The 24,165-nt window shown below is 41.9% G+C and overlaps 1 protein-coding gene across 4 annotated transcripts in view; it reads left to right on the forward strand.

The window, feature by feature from the left end:
* Window positions 1–23,418, forward strand: part of pde4d (phosphodiesterase 4D, cAMP-specific) — a 53,084-nt gene extending 29,666 nt beyond the window's left edge. For 3 of the 4 annotated variants that reach the window (XM_014331138.2, XM_014331151.2, XM_014331141.2), the window contains exons 3-15: window positions 1,859–1,895; window positions 1,979–2,055; window positions 3,848–3,897; window positions 7,931–8,043; window positions 16,224–16,317; window positions 16,420–16,595; window positions 16,717–16,815; window positions 16,933–17,097; window positions 17,333–17,432; window positions 19,092–19,246; window positions 19,377–19,499; window positions 19,614–19,796; window positions 19,888–23,418. In XM_014331138.2, coding sequence (XP_014186624.1) covers window positions 1,859–1,895; window positions 1,979–2,055; window positions 3,848–3,897; window positions 7,931–8,043; window positions 16,224–16,317; window positions 16,420–16,595; window positions 16,717–16,815; window positions 16,933–17,097; window positions 17,333–17,432; window positions 19,092–19,246; window positions 19,377–19,499; window positions 19,614–19,796; window positions 19,888–20,397 — 1,882 coding nt within the window. In that variant the 3' untranslated portion in view covers window positions 20,398–23,418. Of the gene's footprint in view, window positions 1–1,858; window positions 1,896–1,978; window positions 2,056–3,847; window positions 3,898–7,930; window positions 8,044–10,150; window positions 14,912–16,223; window positions 16,318–16,419; window positions 16,596–16,716; window positions 16,816–16,932; window positions 17,098–17,332; window positions 17,433–19,091; window positions 19,247–19,376; window positions 19,500–19,613; window positions 19,797–19,887 lie in introns of those variants that run through there. The other variant, XM_014331146.2, reaches the window with a different exon arrangement.
* Window positions 23,419–24,165: the final 747 nt, after the last annotated feature.

The raw sequence follows: 24,165 nt of genomic DNA on the forward strand, positions 1-24,165 counted from the left end.
TAACAGAAAGATGTCCCAGGTATTTTCAACTCGCCCTGTAATACAGTCCCCAGGTCTCAAAGCTTCCATCCTTTGGGCCTTATGGAACGTGTGCATGGCCTGCAGATGATTCTGGTGTCATATCTATTCTTGGCCACATTCAGCAGCACAGAAAGGGCACGGTGTAACAAACCATTCACAAGCATCCGTCTATAGGTTTGTTTTCTCAGAGTTACTGGTTTGTGTCTCCTAAAGCTAATGGGAAGGATTTGTGCTCTGAAATGTTTACTTTTATGTCTTTGTTTTATCATTTATCTTTTATAATCGTGATTTTACATTATCTTACAGCTGTAGCAAAGAACTCAGACTTCCCAGTAACACACAAATCAGCTGGTATCTCCAGGGTCAGAGTATATATATTGATAGCTCTTTCGTGTTTCCCACACAATGGTGCCTATCCAGTTACATGTACTGTACACTTTGTGCTACAGGAAATAAAAATATTGACAAAAAGAGCACTTGGATCTGCCCGAAGGAAAGACAAATAGACAAAAGGATGAATAATAAGGAGTTGCAGTAACCTTAGACCTTGTTCTTGCTGCTGCTTTTTGCTCTGTGGTATTACACTAGTTACCATGTTTTAAAAAAAACCGGCATGTTTCTCTCTTTTACATCTTACAGGATGAAATTTGGAAGTACAATAAGAAAGCTTTATGAAATACTTAATAGCATAGCTTTATAAACATAAATCCAGGTCATGTCAATGGAAGGAAATTGTTTTCAGCGACCTCTAAAGTTCAGAACTCTCCAGAAATTATAGGAAAACTCAAAATTCCATCCATCCATTATCTTCCGCTTATCCTCATTACAGTCACAGGGGCTGGAGCCTATCCCAGCTTCTCTCGAAATAGAGGTAGGACAGGATGTATCCCCCCCCCCGTCGCGCCCCTGCCTGTTACATTTAAAAAACAGAAGTCGACCCAAAGTGCTTTTATTTAGTGGAATTGGCAAATTGATGACATTTGCTTTATAAATCGAGATAGACTGCTTTCCCATAAGCTGCCTTTTTAGGTTAAAACTACTGGTATCAGTATTGGTAGTGCCATTACGGGCCTTGTATTTGCTGTCAGATCGATACCAAAATTTGCAGTATTTACTGCACTGGTGCTGCCAGGTGTTCGCAGAGCAGAGCCGTGGGGTTGTTCAGCAGAGCAGCAAAGCAAAGAGGCTCTGTGACACTAATCATCACCTGAAGCTGTTTATGGTGTTCACATAACTTGGAGGTCAGCAGGTACTGACTCAAAGTTTACTGATTAAATTTATTTTACCTTGGTTGACTGAGAAAGGCTTTTCTCTCCCTTAACAGTGTTCACTGAGGTGTCCTTAAGCAAGGCTCATAAACCCCAGCTCCAGGAGCAGCGTGTCTAGCGACAATAAAAAAAAATGGGGGCAATCAGTGAAGACAAGACAGAAATGTGCTTAGCTAACTTTTACCTGGGTAAATAAAAGTCAGTAAAAACATGAAAGAAGAACTTAATGATCCCTATAGGTGTAGATAGGGGCAAAGAAATGGAAAGAAGAGGTGCAAAAACAGCTTCCATGTTTTACATTATCCAGTACCATGAGAATAGGTTTGGTAGTTACTGCAAATGTCATTGAGCTACCTTACGTGTACAGTTACACAACAATAAAGCCCCTCAGTTCTCTCACTGAAGCCTAATACTGCCTTTAAACTATTGAACATTGTGAAGTATATGGCCTCCTCTGATTTGTGAACATAGGGACAAAGGCATGGAAATGAATCACCCTTCTGCTGCTGAATCATTATCATTATACTGTGAGTCTGCGTCTAACATAAAACTCTCTCTGTTTCTTCCAGTCATGGTGATGACATGATTGTAACACCCTTTGCACAGGTGAGCGGTTGCACCAGTTTTGATGTCTTGACGCCTTACATACTGCCATAATGTGACGTTCAATTCTGTCATGTCCCCCTCAGGTTCTTGCAAGCTTGAGAACTGTACGAAACAACTTTGGTGCATTAACTAACCTACAACAAGACAGAACATCCAATAAGTAAGTTTGGAAGGCTGTAAAGCTTTACTGAAACAAAACCTTGCTGTAGTGAGAGGACTCTAATAATCAGTGTGACCAGCTTATGATATCTGATCACAGTCACCTTATGGCTGAGTTGTTCTACTCTGCATGTGGCAGTAATTTGTCATTCACATCCAGTGGCGGTCCTAGCCTGTTTGGCGCCCTGGGCGAACACTCTCTCTGCCCCCCCCCCCCCCCCCCACACACACACACACACACACACACACACACACACACATAAAACATATTAAGGATTGTACATTAACATAAAACTGTTGTCGGAACCATACTGAATTTCACCAGAGAAACACACACACACATATGAAGAGAGAGAGAGTATGCATTGTATGCAAACGGCTACCAAACAGCCATCATAATTCGTCATACAATGAGAACAGGACAAATCAACAATTGACAATGACTAATTAATATTAAAATCTGTAACATAATGTATTGTTTGGAGTTTAGTCTGTTACTGTTACTATTTTTACCATTTCTTCTTGGAGCAACTGTAACCCACATTATTTCCTTAGGGATTAATAAAGTATTCTGATTCTGATTGTTTCAGGATGACCTGCCATTATCCAATGACACATCTGCTTACCTGTATCTTTTGCTCGTTTCTCCTCCTCTTCTTTTCTCTTTTTCTAAACTGAGCACCTGATGGCTTTGAACTTTTCTTGTCCATCTTCCATTGGTTTTAATTTTGCACTCCAGTATGAACACAAATCCCCCAACTCGAGGATCACCACAACATAACCTAACAGACCTACACCTTAGTTCACAGATTCACTTTGTCTAAGGTGTATTTCTGGGATTTCACACAACCTAATCCTACACCTTAATTCACAGATCACTTTGTCTAGGGTTTATTTCTGGGATTTCGCACAACCAGGATTCAAATCATGAATACATAATGGGCTTGGATTTACAACATTATGAATGAAATGTGCTCTATTTGGAAGCAGCCGGCCCCTCCCCTTTCGACGGGTTGTGTGTGAGACTTTAAATCATCAAACTGTAAATTATAAATTTTAAATTGTTATTGATCCCTTTACCCCTGGTCCTAAAGTGTATATTTATTTTCTTACTCTTCTTATATTTATTGTTTGTTTACTTGCACTGCTGTAACTGGAGCCTCGTCGTCTCGTCTCTCTATATACTGGACTGTATGTAGCGGAGATGACAGTAAAGTTTACTTTGACTTCAGCAGCAGGCTGTTTGTCTGGTGTTTTTGTTGGTTTGTTTGTTTTTATTTTGTTTTATTTTGCGAGTTGGTTATTAGATGCTGCTTCAGCCAGCCAGAGAATCCCCCGCCGCCCCGTCCTCTCCTCCCTGTGCCGCACGCAGCAGGCGCACCTTGCAAACGGAGGGCGCCCTTACTCCCAGCAAATGGGCGATAGAAAACCGATCGGTGCCTGTGCCATTCCTAATATGCGCTGGCATGACGTCAGGGCAGCATGAGAACGAGCAATTTTTAAAAAAAAATTTTTTGCCGATGCCCATGATGCCGCCCCGGGCAACCGCCCGTGTCGCCCGTATCAAGAACCGCTACTGTTCACATCCTTCACCTGCCTGCACTGTCTCCTGTGCTCACACATAGTCGGGCTTTGCTCGCCCTCTGCTGGATATATTCAGTATTACAACAACAGTGTGACTGTTGTAATAGTCACAAAAAACCAGCAAAAGGAGATTACGTTTCTTTACTCACTGTTATTTTTAAAGTTAATAACCGACTGTTTTGTGTGGCTCTTTGTTTCCCCCATGACAGAAGATCACCCATGTGTAACCCACCACCTATCACCAAGACCACCTTCACAGGTACGTAGACGGAAGAACGGCATGACTTGATGATCTTTGTCTACTGTGTGTCCTTGTGTGTACGCGTGTGGTTCACAGCACTTTGTAAAGCAATATTTACCTCACTTTGGCACACAGGGATCTCTAGTGCAGAAGCAGATGATAAACAACGATAGTGAAATACAGATAATAACTTAAAATATGTAATAAATGGCTCATTCATTGTCTAAAAGCTGGTGATCAATTCTGCGTAGAACTAAAAGGAGAGCCTTACCAGAGTAGTCTCATCCATAACTGAAACTGGGATTAAATAGTTTATAGTAACAAAACGGAAGCGCTATCATTATCATGATGTCTTTTATCAGTTTTAAGATGATAAATATGATAACAATGAAGGGCTGTCAAGCACACAAAAAGTTGTGCAATAAGCCCAAACAAACAAACAAACCCATGAGCCAGAATATAAATATGAACTGTATATTTCACAGAGAAGTGGTTCACAGCAACAATAATTAGACTGTCCGATAGTATGGTGAAGTGTTTGTTTTTATTTGGTAACACGTCTCTATTCTAAGAAGCACTCATGAGGCTGTAGCAACAGACAGATCACTGTTCCCATAACAGATTAATAGGTTGTGTGTGTGTGTGTGTGTGTGTGTGTGTATATATATAGTAATACTTGTCTTGGATAACCTAATGTGTTGAACACAATGGACAGATACCCTGTACTGCACAGATTGTCTGGTCTGCTTTAAGTGTTTTTGTTGTGAGGAAGACATGGCACAGACAGTGTTAGCTGGCTAGAATAGACTTGCCCTTGACAGTCACTTTGCTTTTTAGCAGTGTCAATGGCTGCAACCCAGCTTGTGTTTGCAGGAAAGACCAAATAACCTTCACCATTAATAAATAATTTCACTGTGCATTGCTCGGTAAAATGATCATGAGCGCGCGCGCACAAACACATGGACATAGATATGCTCAATAAAAGGACAAAACTATATATTATTCTGTATATTTATAATAGTCATTTATTAAGGGTGCCAAATTTTTGCTTACTCTTGTATTTGTGGGCAATCCTTACAGATGTTAAAATCGAAATCTCGAGACTTACCAACCTGCTTATATATTAAGAACCACTGACATCGTGCTATATTTAGAAAATAATCTGGTGCACAGCCCTGCCATAAACTGGTGACAGCTGTGAGTCATGAGCATAATTATTTGAGACTATTGACTGATACTTGTAACGCAAAGGCTTATTGAGCCTGCAACAAGTCGCATTGCAGAGAAAGACAATAAAGGGAGTATAATTAAAATTAAGTCGGTAAATCAGTCAAGGAGAAGATGCTGGTCAATAAAAGTGAGATTGCATGTAGGGCTCTTTGCCCCTTCCTCTGCTTGTCTTTCCATCTTTAGCTTCCTGCCCCCGCTTGCCAGAGCAGTTTTTTTTTTTCTTCTGTTATCGGAAAGATGCACTAATAGTTCTTTGACCTTTTACCTGTTGTGGATGAGAATAGTTGCTGGTTAAAGTAAAGAGGGAGAGACAGACAACGATTTCAAGTTTCAAGCAATGCAGGCAGGCAGTAATTTGCATAATTGATTCAAACGGTTATGGCAGCTTTTTAAACATTTAGGCACTGAGGTGAGTTTAAAGAGATGCACGTGTCACTCGCATTCAGTATTCAACACAGTAGAATTATGTTTTTGGTTACATTAATTCTTTTTCCTTTTTTTATTGCACGCGATGCGGCCAGAAGCTATTTTCAAAGCTGATGCTAAACTCAGTGTCACAAGAGCTGTCCTTCCTCCGAGCTCTGCGTTCTCCTTCCTTTTCCTCCTTGCTGTTCCTCTTCCTCTCTCCTCTTCTCATCATCTCCCACTCCAACTTCACTGTCAAGCTGTTCCGGTACATAGTTTGGCTGCAGCCCTGCGTCTGTGCAGCAGAGTGGCCTCTCTGAGCGCCGGTGTCTGATGTCGCACTAAGCATGAGAAGAATGTCATTGACGTCAGTGCAGTTGCTGTCAGAAAGAGTAGCACCCCAGCCACTGACACCACACCAGGGAGAGAGACACCGAGAGAGAAAAGGAGACTGAGGGGAAGCGAAGCGAGAGACAAAAAATAGGAGCAAGAGAGAGAGAGAGAGAGAGACAAAGAGGGGAAGGATGATCAGTGGAGAAGTGTGGGAGAGGAAGGGGACTAATGGAAGCAGGGTGGGAAAGATTTGTCAAAGACAATGAAGCGGGATAGGGGTTCAGAATATGAGGTCATAGAAAGGCATTGTTGTGCACAAAACAGACCCATATGGTAACAAAATTAGTGTGCATCTCTTCCAAATATAAAGCATGAGATATTAATAAAATTTACTTATCTTGTCCTACTTGTGCAATCGAGAGCTATGAACTTGAAAACTTAACTGTACACATTTACATCAGTAAAGTCAATATGAAGACAGAACAGTGTTTCCCAAAGGCTTTAAGGCACTTTAAACACTTCCTACAAATGCTAAGTTGATATGGCATCACGAAACTAAATGTAGTCCTCGTGTGTTTTAATCTGCCGCTGCCTTGTCTGTGTAACTGAATTATGGCTTTAGTGACCACACATCACAGATCACATTGCATTAAACCCCTGTTTGCTTTCCTAAATTAGTTAAGGCATCAATATTAATTGGCTTCTGACAAGGTGACATTTTCTGCTAACATAGGCTGACTTTGAGAGGTGCATGTCTTTGATCTCAAACGAAAAGAAAAGGATACCGTGGCACTGCGATGTCGGGCTCATCACGCTAAACCGCTGCCATCTTCACCATATGGTCTGCCATCTATTTGTTTACCTCTCTCTTTTGGTGTATTTGTATGCTGAGCACATATTGGCATGCATGCACACTCAGTATAGGGAGCTCCCAGCTCTGGCTTCTCACTTCCAGCAGTCCAGTCCATGTTTTGATGATCTCCCTTCCCCATCCACAGTGCGGTCCTCTCAGGCTTTAGGTACAGCTTGGGGAGAGCAGCACGTTTGGCTACCAGGGACGCTGAAGCAACAGCAGCCCACCCCCTATACACACACACACACACACAGCATCCATAGGAAACACTGTCCAGCGTACACACACAGCACTGGATTATACCCTTTGCTTCCCGGATACCATGGATGTTTTCATTGGCAGAGAGGCTATGGAGACAAAATCATGATGTGTTATGGTTAGCATTTTGTCTGGTGTGAGTGTGCATGTGTATGCATGTGTGCGTCTGTTGGTGTCCGTGTATTTGTATGTGTGTGTGTCTGTGAGATGTATTTCTTAACCATGTCAAGTTGCTGTGAACGATCTTGTGTTTGTTCCACCCTGGACAATAGTGACATGGATCTTGCCTGGTTCTGAGCCTCTCACTGGATCCTCTTTTCCCTGATCCCCGTCTTCGCTCCATCCCTCCTATGGCAGACATGGGCCTGCTAAGCAGACTGTTGTTCATCTTGCTACATGACTGGAATTATACTTCTCTTATGAATCATACAGTAAACCCTATACACCCAGATCACTGAGTAGAATATGTGTGCTGTGTATGGGTGATAGTGAGGAAGTCTGTTTTTCTGCTGTTGCTCTCTTTGCTCTGTGGTTTACGTCTCTATTCTCTGCCGATGTTTCCTTACTGTTAACGAGCATCTGGACACACTGAATTGACTCGGGGTGGCTGTTTGCCATCCATCTCTCACAGCCATACTCCCAGGGATTGTATCTGACTTAAAAGGAAGAAGCCGGGAACTGTGGGACTGCGGTGAAGGTTTCTTTTCTCCATGGGGAATCAATGAGCTTGGCTACAGCTGACCTCTGCTCATCTGCGGGTTAGGATACGGGACATAAAGGCCCTGCTCCCACGCCCCCCACCCCTACCCCCTCAGCTGGCTCACCTGTCCAGTATGAAGAGTCACCCATGTGTCTACTCGGGGTATCCCAGCTTAGCTGTTTGTGGGGTGGGAGACCCCGGGCCTGGACCGTCCACTAGCCCTCTGAAGCGGGTCCTTACTGATCCCCTGCCCTCCTGTCTTGCCCCTGCAGAGGAGGCCTACCAGAAACTGGCCACTGAGACCCTGGAGGAGCTGGACTGGTGCCTGGACCAGCTGGAGACGCTGCAGACGAGACACTCAGTCAGTGAGATGGCTTCAAACAAGGTAAGAATAGCTAAAAAGTTGTTGTTGTGGGGTTTTTTTTTAAATTCATGGCAGTATATGTTATAAGTATTCTCTGTTTCTGTAATGTGGAAGTTGCTTCCTGGGTTTCACTTTAGTGTTTGTCTGCTTTGTTTTAATTTTGTGGCGTTTGAGCAAAATACAGTGTAGTGCTGATGCTGTGTGGGACTTGCAGTACACTGTATGTGCTAACCTCTACTTGAAGTTGCACTTTTACAAATATTTACAGTATATACAGAGTTTCCTGCAGATTGAAAGTGCTAAGAAGCTAAACTACTAAATGAAGCTTGACTGCTTAACAGAACTGCGTTCAATGATTAACTTTATATATCTTTTAAAAAGAAATTGTGCAGCACACTTTCATGGGAGTTGTCATGTTGCTAACCCACGCCTGTGTTTTTACACGTCCATCTAAAAGAAAAAGAAATGTAAAAATACAGTCATTTTACTCATCTTATACAAAACTCTTGTATAAATTTAAATGCCGTAATGGCTTGGTTTTTTTTCTTGGACAAAGCTTATGTCACTTTTAGCACTGCATTAGCAAACTAACAAACAATAGTGAGATCCATTGTATCACAGGCTGTCGATGTAGTTGATTTTAAACATAATTCCATTGTCTTTAGACCTCCTCATCTCTAATAATGACTCGTTATGAACCCACTGTAAAAGCAGCACTGTAGAAACTTGATTCTTCCACATTTTGTTTGTTTTTGTGTGTGTGTGGTTGATCTATGTGCTGCTTGATTATGTGGTTTAATGTCTTTCTTAATACTCATCAGTCATTACACCGCACATTGGTCTGTTTATGTTATATGGTCTATATATGTTAGCGATAGCATCGTCATGCAAGCGAGGAGTTTTGGTATGAGCATGCTCAGTCGCTTCCACTGCGTGTGTGTGTCCGTGTGTGTGAGAGTGTTAGTGTGCTGCTCTGAATGCTGATCAGCTCTGGGCTGTGGTGATGTCACACACTGTGATGTCACACGAGGTGGGACGAACCAAGAGGAGAGACAGACAAAGGAATCAAACAAAAAGCACAGGTTCACCTCTGATGTTAGTGCGATCACACACATCACGCTGCACATCTACCTCATTTAAATTTTAAAAAAATCACTTCTTTAAAAAGAGAGAGAGAGAGGTAAAAAAAAAAACTGTAACATGCTCTCTTTTATCAGCACAGCTATCTTTGGTCGTCATGGCAACAGCCACAGGCTCAGCCGCCCTGCTATCTCACTCCAGCAATGCACACATACACACTCACACACGTACAGACAAAGACATCACATGTAATACAGTCGCTACATCTCCCACACATGGCCATTACTTTATGTGTGGAGCCCGCAGACTTTAACATCGGTGTTTAAAGGTATCCTCAGCTCATCGTCGAGATAAATAAAAGAAACCAAAAAAAAAAAGAAGATTGAATTCATTTGAGGAAAATGGAATAAAATTACGGAAAAATCACTTCTCTCAGTGTTTGGGACCATTGTTAAAACTCACCGCCCATAAAGTACAGTTCCTTGTGGGTTCCCATTCATCATCTCTGCCCTCAAATCAGGTCACAATATATTCTGGTAAAATACTGCACGTCACCTCGGAATATCACTATTCCCAAGGTTACTCTGTTAGGCTTAGAGGCTGCTGTAACAGTAGGTTAGGCAAGGTCAGTTTGCCCTCCAGGACATTCGTACTGCCATTCTACTTAATGCACTTTCACACAGTAGCTAAAAACACACACAGCACACACACCCATTGTACACCAAATGAAACAAGTTGTTTGCAGTTGTAACACCTTCTTTGACATTGAAAGTGCACATGTCTCTGCAACCCAGTATCACGGCAAAACCTGTAATAGAATCGCTGAGCCACTGGCATAGCTTGTCCATTTCCAGCTTTGACTCTTAGACATTATTAACACAGTTACACGGACAGTATGTACATATTAGCCACCTAGCTTAATCGATTCTACTGATTAAGGACCCTGAAATGTACTTCACATGTTTTTTTACTCACTACTGACTTCTTGGCTTTTTTAAAATTATTATTATTATTATTATTATTATTATTATTATTATTATTATTATTATTATTATCATCATCTCCCCCTGCTGGTAATTCAACTTCTGCATGTGTGTCTATTTCACCCTTTTGCAGAGGCAAAGTGTGAAATTGACACACGTCTAACAGACAGCGTGTCTATTAGACGCTTTGCTGTAATCTCGTATAGGTCTCTGAGGTGACACTTGTTGGTTCTCTGTGGGTTGAAGTTCAGGATACTCCCGTGGTTAGATATTTTTCCTTTGTGTGTGATTAAGTATTTCGGGGATTCTTTTGCTCTTCTGTAAGATCGATGTGCACTAGTCAAGTCTGATTAGCGTTGGCTGTTTTCTCATTTGAAATATCAGGGTGTCATGCTTGGATGTTCAGGTTCGAAGGTGTCCTTTTTACTAAAGGCAAGAACTCTTTCCCCCTTTTGGACTCCTACTATGGGCAACTGTTGTTACTCTTTTCTGAACTGAGTGGTTTCTTCCAGAACAAAATGACAAGGTGTGAATCAGAAGTTAGTGATTGTGATCTTTTTGTATACAACTTACTAGGGCGTCCCTTGGAAAAACCTAGAACCTATTCTGATGGTCGTCAAAAATTGTCTTTATTGATGTTTATTGAGGTCTCAGAACTCGTCATTAAGGGTACTGGGGAGGTGATCAAATGTCTTTTTATGTGGGAAGGAGTTAAGACTTGTGTATTTTGGTTGTGTCGTGATCTCATCTGCGGATCTCCTGGCATATGGCAAGTGACTCATTAAAACTTTCTTTCTGTTTTTCTGGCATCACCGTTTTAGAAAGTCTGATTCACTTGCAGTGCGACTGGTGCCACACCTGAACAAGAATCTGGATCGTGTCACTTCTCTTTTTAACCTAAACCTGTAAGGTTGAGCTTCCCTGTCTTTTGCAAATCAGCAGCAGCCAGTGGGTGTTGGTGGATATCTTCTGTTTTCATAATGACTCTCTAATTGTTGCAGCAGGTAAAGTAAATACCAAAGTCTGTAATATGGACCTGTGCTAAATTATGCTTTTCCTGTTATATATGCACACTGCTATAATGGCAGGGGCTGTTATTGAATGTGGCCAAAGTTTCAAATAATGAGGCCAACAGACAATATGTGCAAGTATAACCAGTAACTGATTATATCTCCTCCACTTGTTGCAGTGATACTTTTAAATGATTAAAAGTATTATTCTTTTGATATTTCACTATTAGTGTTTCTTAGCAGCTCATTTCAAGAAAGAGCAAGAGGTTCCTTAGGAAACACCTAGTTTAGCAGCCTCTCATCACTGATCTCAGATCTGTGCGAGGAGAGGTTTCTGCTTTTTCTGAATAACATGTAGCTTCCCTTAAGAATTCAAACTGTCTCTCCCTAAAAGTTGGATCTAGTTCAGCGAGGAGGGCTTACACATGCGGTTCAGACTCATTCTTCAGTGGCTGAATTAGTGGCTAGTTCTCTTTGCTTTTGCATCTTGCTGCTGATCTTAGTTTTCATAGGTATACTTTGTGCTATAAATGGTACATGGACTAGTATTTGTGTGGTACAGCCCGTTTCCTAACAGTCATGCACTATGTATTGGCCCTGTGACACATTTTTACGTGTGGATTGGAGGAGCCGGGGGATCGAACCACCAACCAGTCTTACCATTACCTGTTTGTAGCCTTCCTACATATGGATTTCCTCCTTGGTGTCTTCTGTATGTCATGAATGGGTGACAGACCCATTTCATCTATAACACTGACAACAATTAAAGTGTTCCTGCTCCCTCTGCGGAGAGGGGGCGTCTGCTGCCCGAATAAATGCAGAATGTGAGAAACGAAAAAAATACATTGATCTGGAGGTGTTGCGAGCTATATATACACAGCAGGAACAGATATTTTTGGTCACAACACACATCTATGCTCGGTGTGACACTTTCCAATTTTTACCCAATAGTTTGAGTTCACACCTCTTGGCTAAGCTATTGCTTTGTGTGTGTTTGCGTGACAGCGAGTGGGAGTTTGTGTGGATTAGTGAGGTGTAAGCGGGCATTGTTTAAACTGTCCACCTGAGAGGAGACCATGTGTTGTGCGTGCACACATGTGCGTGTGTGTTGGGCCTGTGCTGGCCTGCTTGGCTGTGAGTCAATCAAAGCGACTGGATCTCAGCGAGCCGGTGGGCTCATCTGTTCCAGTGTAGCTGTAAATTACTCACAGTGCCAAACAGGCTGTGGAAGTGGGGCGTAAAGTAATCAGAGACAGATTTGGTCCCTTTTCAATCAATGTAAACACTCGACACATGCATGCACACATGTGCGTTTACATACACAACATGAAAAAGAAAGAACAGACTCTAAATCTAAAGAAACGCAGGGGCTGTGGATGTTTTGTGTGGGTGTGCGCAAGTTTCAATAACCTGATTATGGTTCAAATTTTCACTGTTTTTTAAAGATTCAAATTTTTAAAAAGAAGTTTATATGAACCATATAAAGATCTGGAATAATCTTTTTAACTTTGACAATTGTAATTTTATATTCTGTTTATTAATGCTCATCAGCATCACTAAGGCCTCTTGCAGGCAGCCTTTGCAGTCCTTTCGACGTTAGCTATGTTAGCGGCCGACATCATCCCCGACATTTATGCTTGTGTGTCATGAATTACGCGTTAATTACCGTGCGGTTGTGTTCCACTGTTTTACATGTGGTGCCAGCCGATAGAAATTAATAAAATGCTGGGCCTTTTTTCCCCTCATCTCCCAGATGTTTGATGCCGCCCTTTTTTCAGGGGCAAACATGCTCTTCTCTCAAGTTTTATCTCTTCATTGTACATTCCCTGCCCTGCAACAGACTGGCCATCTGTCCAGGCTGTACCCTGCCTCTCGCCCTATGGTAGCTGGGATAGGCTCCAACCACCCCCACAACCCTAATAAGGATAGGACCATGCGTCAGACACCCCTGGTTTATGGGGTGGGGTAAGTTAGATGGTGGTGATGATTAGAAAAATGATCCATCATCATCATCATCACTGCAATATTTATCAGTAAAGCTGTAATATCAAAACTTGCACGCTGTCTGAACTCTGAACATTGATTGGAAATGTTTTTGGACCAGTACCTCAACAGGTAATTTGAAGAGCATAAACAAGTGTTTATACTAAGACATTTCTTTAAATAAACCAAAGTCCAAAGTAAACATGTTTTTCACCAAAGTTTGGTTCTGCTTTTCTTAGAAATACCCCCTGTCCAGATCCTAAGAATAGTATCACAGTTCAAAAATTTCCACACCTGCAATTACAAGAAGCAGTCCAGTAATTATTTGAGCTTACACATCTAATATCACTCATTTTGGTAGGACAAGATTCAGATGCCCTGTACATTTGAATTGCAGCAAACTGCAAACAGCTCTCTGTCAATGCCCTTTTTTTTCACTGGGACATCGTTGGTGAGCTGACTCAACGTGGGTTTTCCTGTAAAATTTCAAATTTAAGACTTGAGATTATCGGCGGATAATTCAATAATGCTGGATGTCAACATTAAAAAATGACTGCTGGAGACATGAAATGCACTCATAAAGCATTAGGTGGATATACTCACTTTGGAGGTGTTTGTCGCTTGGCGCTGCTTCAGAAAGAAAAACAAAAAACTCCTGCTTGAATAAGGTTTCGTCTTTTGCCTTCGATTAAAGCGACGACCTCCCGAGCTTGCTGACACGCACACGGAGCAGCCTGTGTGGCTGCAGCACTTTTAGTTTCTGTCCTATTGAGCCCACTTCAGATAACTGTGACGCTCATTCTTATTGTAAGACTAATGATGGGGTTTTTTTGTGTGTGTGTTTACATCATCTCATCAGTGATGCTGCTGTGACTCACCTCGCTTGAATACCGGGGTGGAAGGTGACCTCAGCTTTTTTTAAATATTATATCATGTTGGATGAGGTAACCTGCACTTGTATATCAAGCTGTGCAGAAGGTTAGAACAGTTGGCCATGCATCTTATATGAACATGTTTTGCATACACACAAATGTAGGTGTGTACTGTACACACACACACATGCATACACAAACTAACATCCCCCTTGCACCGCAGGAATTAAAGGAAAGGGAAGGGGTAGATTTTTCCACTGACCTCAGTCCCAGCCAATCAAACAGCAGGCAGTCTCAGGTCTGTTCCAATCCAAACCAATCAGAGATGATGATGAGCTCACACTTCTTTCATATCCGGGCCCTGATTCGCTGCCGTCGTACGACCGTGTGAGGGAGGCAGCCTGTACGCTTCACATGGGAGCTTGTGTCACACATACAGAAGCAGCCAGGCAGTCCTGTTTGGGAGCTGCTGAGAGAAAAATTTTGCTGTCCTGGTGCTTTGGCATCTACTAAGCATCCGCACCATCATCAATTATTCACAGACTCAGCAGTGCATCCCTGTGCCTGACTCTGTGTGTTCACATGCCAATCTGTGTCACCGTGTGTGGTCACAATATGCTTGCATCGGATCTTTGGGGAGACACGTTTCTTCCGCTTCTCTGTCAGAATCTGTTTTTCTTCGGCTTGGTTCTTTGGTTATTTGCAGGGCAAGAACGCAATGCTTCACTTACGGACTCTGCACAGCTGATTTACTTGGAATCGAGCTCTGCGGGCTCCTCAGGTTGAGGTCTTTTAACTGGCGGGAACTGCCTTTGTTTTACTAGCTGTCTAGTGTTTTCATTGACTGAGCAGTATACCGGACTATAAACCCGCACCTTTTCTGGTTCTGGATCAGTTTGCTTGATTTGTCAAAATGCCTGAAGCAAATTATTTGCTCTCTGTGTCCTGGGGATACATAAAGGTAAGATCCCTTCTTGTATTAGTGTAGTTTTTTTATATATTCATGTGCTTCACACCTAGTTTGATGTGATTGCTTAAATTAATTTTCATCGAGAGGACATGGTTTTTTTGTAACTTTCATCCGTCAGACCAGTTGAGATATACGAAGCACGTCATATATCTCCTCAAACTGTTGCTGCATTGGTGTGAGATTTCTGGGTCCGTTTTCCATTTTGATCCATTTGTGATGTGAAGAGCCGATGTTGTACTCGCATGGTGCTGCCTGGGTGTAATTCACAGAAAAAAACAATAATTTAGGTGACTTTGGATTCAAGAGCAAAGATGTTTTCACAAAATCTCTGGATCGTTATTTCCATTCTGGTTGTTTCAAAGGTTAAACGGCACAAGTGGCCTCTTAGGTCAAAGAAAACAGCAACTCTTAGGTCTCTCCTTTTTAGGTCCATAATCTTTTAATTTTACGTTATACAGATATCTGGAAATCTTGTAGGTTGCATTTTTATTTATATGTTGCTATTTTTATATGTTTGTAATTATTGTATTTGTCGCTTTTCTGCAACAATGGCTGCAAGTGGCTCGCAGCCTCTGGTGTCATCATTATAAAAAAAGCTTGTGGGTGTTCTTAAATCGGACTGAGCTCTAAAGAGACTCCTGTGGTGTTATGGCTTGCTTAAAGTGATCAGTATGGCTTTACATAAATCATTGATATACACTGTGCATTTTACAATTTCATAATTAAATTCATTCATAATTAAATAGTGCATTGAGGGGTTTTTTAAATATCTGTTTTGTAACTTTGTGGTTTGGAACATCAGTGATTTAAAGCGTTTGCCTCCACATCAATCAATTTGGTCTTCAAACCCAAAGCTGCAGCTAAATTTGGGCCTGCCACTTCAATTAGGCACCGGAGAGCTAAGAGCAAATGAGGAATAAATAAATGCTGTCAGTTTTTCCAGGGCAGCAGCCCTCTAAATCTGTGTGTGTGTGTGTGTGTGTGTGTGTGTTAAAGTGAGAGAAGGTGAAATTTCTGGGAATAACCACTGTATTGTTCCTTGAAATTTTAAAAATCTGTCTGCAAAAGACTGTTGCTATTAGGAATGTGTATGCCATCAAATCATCTGTTTTCTTTACATGCATAGATTTTTTTTTTCACGTTCTGGAACTTGAACTATGTTTTCAGTTTCTGTTCTTTACTTGAAAATGACATTATTAAGTGCCTCTGAACACCTCTGACCTGAAAAACCAAGTAATTGTGATTATGCCTTTTTCCGAGACACTGAACCCATTATTCATATACGTGTGTGCTCCGCTTTCAGTTCAAGAGGATGTTGAATAGAGAGCTCACGCACCTCTCGGAGATGAGCCGCTCTGGGAACCAAGTCTCTGAGTTCATCTCCAACACCTTCCTGGGTGAGTGATGACACGGGTAGATAGACTCGCCCTTCTTCCTGCATCGTGACAATCTTTGTATTCACTTTTCTTTTCTTTTTTTTCTGCACTGTGTCTCTCCAGACAAGCAGCATGAAGTCGAGATGCCATCCCCTCAAACGCAAAAGGAGAAGGAGAAGAAGAACAAGCCCATGTCTCAGATCAGTGGGGTGAAAAAGCTGCAGCACTCATCCAGCCTCACAAACTCGAACATCCCTCGATTTGGGGTCAAGACCGAGACCGAAGATGAACTTGCTAAGGTGTGTTTGTGTGCATAGTTTACATAAATATAGTGCACAGTGTGTGCAATTTGATGTATATAGTTGAGGGAATTTATTTCTGATCTTATCTCATTGTTTTTTGGGGTTTTGATTTTTTCAGGAGTTGGAGCATGTGAATAAATGGGGCCTTAATGTTTTTAAAATCTCTGAATTTTCTGGGAATCGACCACTGACAGTCATGATGTACACAATATTCCAGGTAAAGACTTCCTTCTTCTGTTTTTCTGGCTCTTTTGCTGCTTGATGAATCCCCAAATTGTCCAAATCGTCTTAATTGTAATACCCCCCCCCCCCCTTTGTTATTTCTTATTTGCAGGAGAGAGACTTGTTAAAAACTTTTAAAATTCCACTTGACACCTTTATAACCTACCTGATGACCTTAGAAGACCATTACCATGCCGATGTGGCCTATCATAACAACATCCATGCTGCTGACGTCACCCAGTCAACTCACGTGCTGCTATCCACCCCTGCCCTTGAGGTGAGGTGCAAGTGCACGCACACACACAAAGACATGGAGCACTCTTGTACACATGCATTGACATGCATATACTCACAAACACGTAGGCCATGCTTCCACAATCAGCTTCAATCAAACTCCTTCTCCACGTCCAATCAATGGCTCTAAACTTGAAAGGGTATTTTTATCCAGCGAGCTGACTCTCGCATCAGTGCCCTCCGCTCTCCCTTCAACACTTGCTTCTTCTTCTTTCCAGGCTGTGTTCACAGACCTTGAGATCCTCGCTGCCATCTTTGCCAGTGCAATTCATGACGTGGACCATCCCGGAGTCTCGAACCAGTTCCTCATTAACACCAGTAAGCCTGAATATGAGTGTTAGCAACTGTGTCATTACCAAGTATTCACAAACGCACACACTCTGGCACAAAGGTGAGAACATGCACATTGATGCCTCTGCTTCGTTAGCAAACATACATATGCATTATAAATATAATTTCTCTCATAAATCGCATTTCATAATTAATCCAAACTCTGAATTGATTCTTGCATCAACCCCAAATGTGCAGGTTGGGCTTAAACACTTAGTGCCTGCACACATGCACGTGTTTACCAGCATGTTTTTTGCAGGCACGTGTGATGGCTTTGACATGTGATTCCAAAGCAGAGGAGTTCAAAGAGACGATCAATAATTGCCCTAATCCCTGTACTCAACATCATTCAGGATTCTTAGGAAAACGTCCTTCTGAGGACAAATGTAGCCACACTATATGTGCTGACCTCAATATTTTCTTGTTTACATCAAGCGGTAGCTAATCAACGCTGAGAGTCTTGTTTCTTTTTATAGGCCATTGCATTTTGGTTGCTAAATTCCAGTAATCTCCATTGTTGAGTGAAGGGTAGACATCACAAAGACAGATTTATCAAAACCTAAAGAAATAAAAGCCAGATAATCTGTGTGACTCACTAACACCAAGAGTAGTGATAGAAGCATCTCAACTGAGCTTATAACCATGCCAGACTTGCATGCCTGCTTCATGTTGTTGTGTTTGTTAATGTATCCCTGAGCTAGACACTAAACCCCTCTTATCTCACTTTAACTGACTCACTTGCTTATGGTTAGCAGTATCACAAATATCACCTTAATTTGGCGGTTTAGAGGAAAACTCAAACAAAAGCAGTTTATATCCACTGGGCACAAATGCATAAGAGTATTACTAACACCAGCCTCAGAACAGAAGGCACACTATGCAGTCGCATACACGTAGCACACACATAAAATGTGTAGTGCTTACCATAAGCCCCAAATGGGGAATCCCTGCAGTAAAGGCAGAGTGAGTCATCCTTGTTAAGTGCCACCAGAATGATCTGCTGTCAGCCAGAGAGCAACGGAGCAGGATCCCCTTTCTCTGTTCTGCTGCTCGGTTTCACTGTGGCCAAGACTAATGCATCTTAATGGAAAATCTAAATACAGCTAGAGGTCCTTCAAATGACCGCGAGTGGGAAATCTCTCAGCGGTAAACATGATGGGGCTTTCTTCTGCTGCTCATTCACCAAGGAATCCATAGCAGCACACATAAAATTCAGCAAGACGCCATTAGAGAAATTTGTTGCACTAATAGGCGATTGTTGCACATTTATTGTCTTATGGATCTAATTAAACTGAAATGTACAGTTTAGAATTGCTGTTCCCATCTATGGTAATTTGTATTTGGCGGTATGGTTTTGGCACATGCACATGTGTGGAAAGCACAAAGCACTGAGAGCAGCAGCAACACCTCCAGAACAGAACAAGAGCAGGCATGCATGACTGCAGACACTGATTTAACAGGACAAAGCATGAAAAGGAAGAGATGGGGTGGGTTACAAAGTGGCGTGCAGCGTGTATCAACTTAAGCTTAGCCTAAAAGCAACTTGAAAAGAATTTCCAGTTGGATGTACAGAAGTGTACCAGCGGACTTATCAGCTTCCTGCTAAGTTTCTGCAAACTAAACTAACCAACCGTTTCCCCCCTGCAGATTCAGAGTTGGCACTGATGTACAATGACTCGTCCGTCTTAGAGAACCATCATCTAGCAGTCGGTTTCAAGCTCCTGCAAGAGGAGAACTGTGACATCTTCCAAAACTTGACCAAAAAACAAAGACAATCACTGCGAAAGATGGTCATTGACATCGTAAGTGAAAAGAGTTTCATCTTTTGTAATAAAGGCTGAGTAGAAAGCCTTGTGTAGTATATTACGTACAAATTAAGCGACAGTGTTCTTCGCTGAGTACTAGTAACAGTTTGTTGTTGGTCTTTATAAGGTGCTAGCTACAGACATGTCCAAGCACATGAATCTGCTGGCTGATCTGAAAACAATGGTGGAAACTAAGAAAGTGACCAGCTCTGGTGTCTTACTGCTGGATAACTATTCTGACAGGATACAGGTAAAACTGGCTGTCTAATATCCACGTCTCTGTTGTAGCATTTCCTACTGCTGTCTATATTGTCTTTTGGGACATTGGCGCTGTGTTTTAGACTGTGTTACCGGTCACATTCAGGTTCTCCAGAACATGGTGCACTGTGCAGATTTGAGCAACCCCACCAAGCCTCTGCAGCTGTACCGGCAGTGGACGGATCGCATCATGGAAGAGTTTTTCAGCCAAGGTGACCGAGAACGGGAGAGGGGCATGGAGATCAGCCCCATGTGTGACAAACACAATGCCTCAGTGGAAAAGAGCCAGGTAACACACACACAGGCAGATAAGTGTACTGTACTTGTGTACTGTGTAGACACACACTGAGAGTCCTGTTTTCCCTGCGTGTCCTCTGTAGGTTGGATTCATAGACTATATCGTCCACCCTTTGTGGGAGACGTGGGCTGACCTGGTCCATCCGGATGCCCAGGACATCCTGGACACGTTAGAAGACAACAGAGAGTGGTACCAAAGCACCATCCCCCAAAGTCCCTCCCCTGCGTTGGACGAGCCTGAGGACAGCACTCGACCTCCGGGAGGGGACAAGTTCCAATTCGAGCTCACCCTGGAGGAGGACGGGGAGTCGGACACTGAGAAAGACAGCGGCAGCCAGCCAGAGGAGGAGGAGGAGGAGGAAGAGGAGGAGGAGGAAAACAGCTGTACTGATTCTAAAACACTCTGTACGCAGGACTCTGAATCAACAGAGATACCTTTGGACGAACAGGTGGGGGAGGACGATGACGATGATGATGAGGTAGTAGAAGAGGGAGAAACACCCTGCTCACAATCATGTGTTGTCGAGGAAGAGGTAGCAGAAGAGGAGGAGGAAGAGGAGGAAGAGGAGAAAGCGAAATCCCCTGACACATAGCAGTTTATGGACAGCATCTGATTAACTCTTCTTCTTAGTAATGACAGATGATTATTTATAGAATATTTTTTGGGTTTTGTTGAATCTGTGTGTGTTTTTTATACATCCATGTTTCTGGTTCCAAAGCGTGCGCTGCTCCCCACCTTGGCCACTCCTCCCTGCCCGCTTTGTTCAGACACGCCCACTGGTACTACTTCAAGTTTTTTTGCACTCAGGAAAACTCCTTTCCATTCCCATTTGTACTGAAGTGGTGTGTCTTTATTTCACCTTTACAGCCCCCCTCCCTTTTACAGGCTTAAGTTTAGGATGTGGACCAGCAGTTCAGTCTCCTCCGTGCTGTTCTTACTGTACGTAACATCACGTTTTCCTCCTTTTCTGCTTCATCTCAGCCTCGCCCGAAGGTTTGCCAGTGTTTCCGTGTTTTATTAAGTGCCCATACTCTACAGAGACAGTTGTTGGCGTGTTCAAGGAGAACCTCCCTCTCGGTTAGGTCATATCCCCCCCTCCCGCTACAAATTAGGAGGCACGTTATGCTGTCATCCGGTCGAGAAAACCTGACGGGGCGCCGCAGAGATGAAAGCTGCAGCATACCGGGGAACTTTTTGAGACACATTTCTGCTGTGGAAGTCTTCCTTGAAAACCTGACTGACACCAAGCTCAAATCGAAACGGCTGTGTCGCTGTCCTAGACCTCTTTAATTTTTTTGTATCGTACTGTATGTAAGATTCAGATATTTTCTAGAATTTACTTTTGCAATCTTAGGCTCTGTTTTGTTAGAAATAAAGAAAACGAGGGAACTTTTGGAAACTAATGGGGGAGAAACGTGTCGTAGATGTTCAGTGTTTTTTTGTTTTGTTTTGTTTTTTTTCTTGAAGGGGATATCTTTACAGCTGGGTTACATTGAGTGTTCTGAGCTGTTTGCACTTGCTCCAATAGCATTTATACTACTATTTCCATGCCACTGTACTCATATTTGGTTTGTCCTGTCAGTTTGAATTTTGGAATTCATTCATAATAACTATTGTTTTTGGTGAGCGTCTTCACCGAGAAGGAAGCGTGAAAGCCGAGGTTTTCACACTTCAGTTACATTGTTACAAGCCTTTAAATTTAATTGTCGTTGCCTGCAGTTCTTTTGAACACATCCTAAGACAATGCAATGCTTTGTAGTTGATACAAAAAGCACCTTTTTTAGAAGCTTGTTTAGTGCTCCAAGTATACAGAAATAGAAATGGTATTATAGGGTGATTTTATACAAATGCTACGAAAGCTTTTTATCGTCCTTCTTTTCATTTTCTTGCCCTTATTTGACACGCACATCAAGAACTGCTGCTTTTTTCCAGTCACTGTGTTTTCTTTTACCTGTTGTAAATGTGCTTTTCATCACGAACACATTTTTGTTTTTATAGGGCTTTTTTTGCCTACACGACGTTAACTCCAGTTACTGTCTTTGTTTTCGACAAGACAATCAGCTCCATCGTGCAGTCGTCAGATATCCTCTACAGATATCCAGATACTCTTGCACAGATGCATATATTCATTTATGATTACATTTATTGTTTTATTTAAACTCGCCAAAACGCGTGCGCACATAGGCTTGAACGTTGTCGCCCTACATCACAGCCAAAACTCTTCACTTTTTTCTATCATATTTTAGGCCTCAATTTATTATTTATTGCTTGATTCTTTTTTTTCCCCTCTTTGTGTGTGTGTGTGTGTGTGTGTGTGTTTTGGTTTTTTTGCATTATGAAGGTGGTACAGTAAATATTTTACTGTAGCATAGACCACATCGCAGGCTTGCAGGTTACAATATCCAAATATACTTTTTAACCCCAGTGTACATACAATATTTAAAAGAAAATCCACCTCTTTAAAGAAAAAAAAACCACTTGAAGTACTGCACACCGCTTTTTAAAGAGTGCTCGTTTTGATTATGTGTCATTTTAAAACTTTTTATTTAATCTTTCATTTTGTGCCAATACTTTTCTTTCTTTTTCCCCCCCCCCATCCTCACCCAGAGCCCTTACCTGTAATAAAAAAAATTCTGGTTTTATCGCTGTTTACAAACATATATTTATTGTGCTGTACATAATATATAATTATTAATGTTATTACTATCATAATGCAGTTTGCTGTAAATGGTTGATTCTTATCATCCCTTTTGGTGATGGCGTGGCTGTATTATGTACCTCTTGTTGAGAGAATGTTTATTTACACATGAATTTCAGTGTAAAAAAAAAAGAAAAACAACAAAAAAGAAAAAAAAACAAACAAAAACGATCCATCGACATGTTGCTTAGCTGAGAAGTAGCTCAGTGAAGAGAGAAGGAAAGCCAAATTGTTTTTTTTAAGAAAAAAAAAAAAGAAACTGTTCCTTGGCCCATGGGCTGTGCCTTAAATTCAACACGTCATTTACTTTTAGCCTTTTTATTTTTTGAATTCTCTAGTTCTCTTTTTGCTGCAGTGGTGAATCTTTTTGGCTCGGGTCGGCCCGATCTCCTGCTGAGAAAAGTTGCCTTTTCCACAATCACAGCCAAACACGGTTTGCTCTGACTCGCAGCTACGGCGCTGCTTTGAAAATACGCCGTCGGTGCAGACGTGTGTGGAGACTCGGTTCGACCGCAAGCCTGAGATTTACCACATGAGTGATGTGTGGCCTATAGCCAGCCGGGTGTCCCCAGAGTCGAGTTTGCTGTAGACCTGGTCTGAACAGCTCACACTTCCTTTACGCTCTGCCTCTACACTCACAGATGTGATTCAGCCTGTCAGGAGACGTGATGCGGGAGTCGCTTTTTTGGCTGCCGCATCACCTGCTTCTGCGTGGCTGTCTCGCAGCTACAGAAACACTGAATGGGGCGCAACAGTAGTGTATAGCTGTTGCTTGACTACGGCCCTACAAAGCACAGAGGCTTCGAGACACATCTGCATGTTCAGCCACTGCTGCATTAATTATGGCTGAAACACTGGCGGTGTGTTGCTTATCTATGCTCTGCCCGCACGACCACTCACATTACTTGCAATATCCAAAACCACTGACATCTCTCTGCCTGCACAGGAGAAGGGTTTATTATATTTGTGTAGTGAAGGGAGAGGTGGGGGTGGGGGTATGGGGTGGGATTCAAGGGGTTTGGGCGACTGCATCATTGTCCTGAAACATGGACTCTTATTTTGACACACATACTGTAGATTCTAAACAGCCCTGGACCAATGGAAATAGTGGGTTCTTTTCTCATTATGTGTTCTATTTTTTTATGGTATGAAAGGAGAATACAAACTGTAACTTTAAGACAAAAAAAGAAGAAAAAAAAGGTCTTTGGGACAATTATATTTTGGGTTATGTCTTTAGAATGCCAACTTGTCTGGACGTTTCACAGGACAATTAAAATTTTATTTTAATGGATTCCTTGTTAATTGCAGTCTATTGGATAGCACTGTAGATCATACAACTTTATGTAAAAAACAAATAAAAAGAATGAAAAAAGTTTTTATATGCAATGGATTAAATAAAAGCATGGGTTGATTCTGCCTAATCATTTCTTGCTTGGATTGTTTTTTAAGGTATTGGATAATTGAGTCACAGTTTCCTCATAAAACAATCTCTTCATACCTACTTCAAAAGAATCAGGGTTCAGCAAGACCACTTGTTGAACTCTGAAGGTGTCTCATAAGGTGATTGAGGCATAAGTTTTGACACTTCGGCAGTGAAAAAATATAAACTTTCTGCTGATATGAATATAAGCGGTGCCTTGAAATTGTGGCTTGCCCTTTGGT

Source organism: Haplochromis burtoni, unplaced genomic scaffold, assembly GCF_018398535.1.
Source record: "Haplochromis burtoni strain Fernald_Lab_line unplaced genomic scaffold, NCSU_Asbu1 Contig_18, whole genome shotgun sequence".
Taxonomy (NCBI): Eukaryota; Metazoa; Chordata; class Actinopteri; order Cichliformes; family Cichlidae; genus Haplochromis; species Haplochromis burtoni.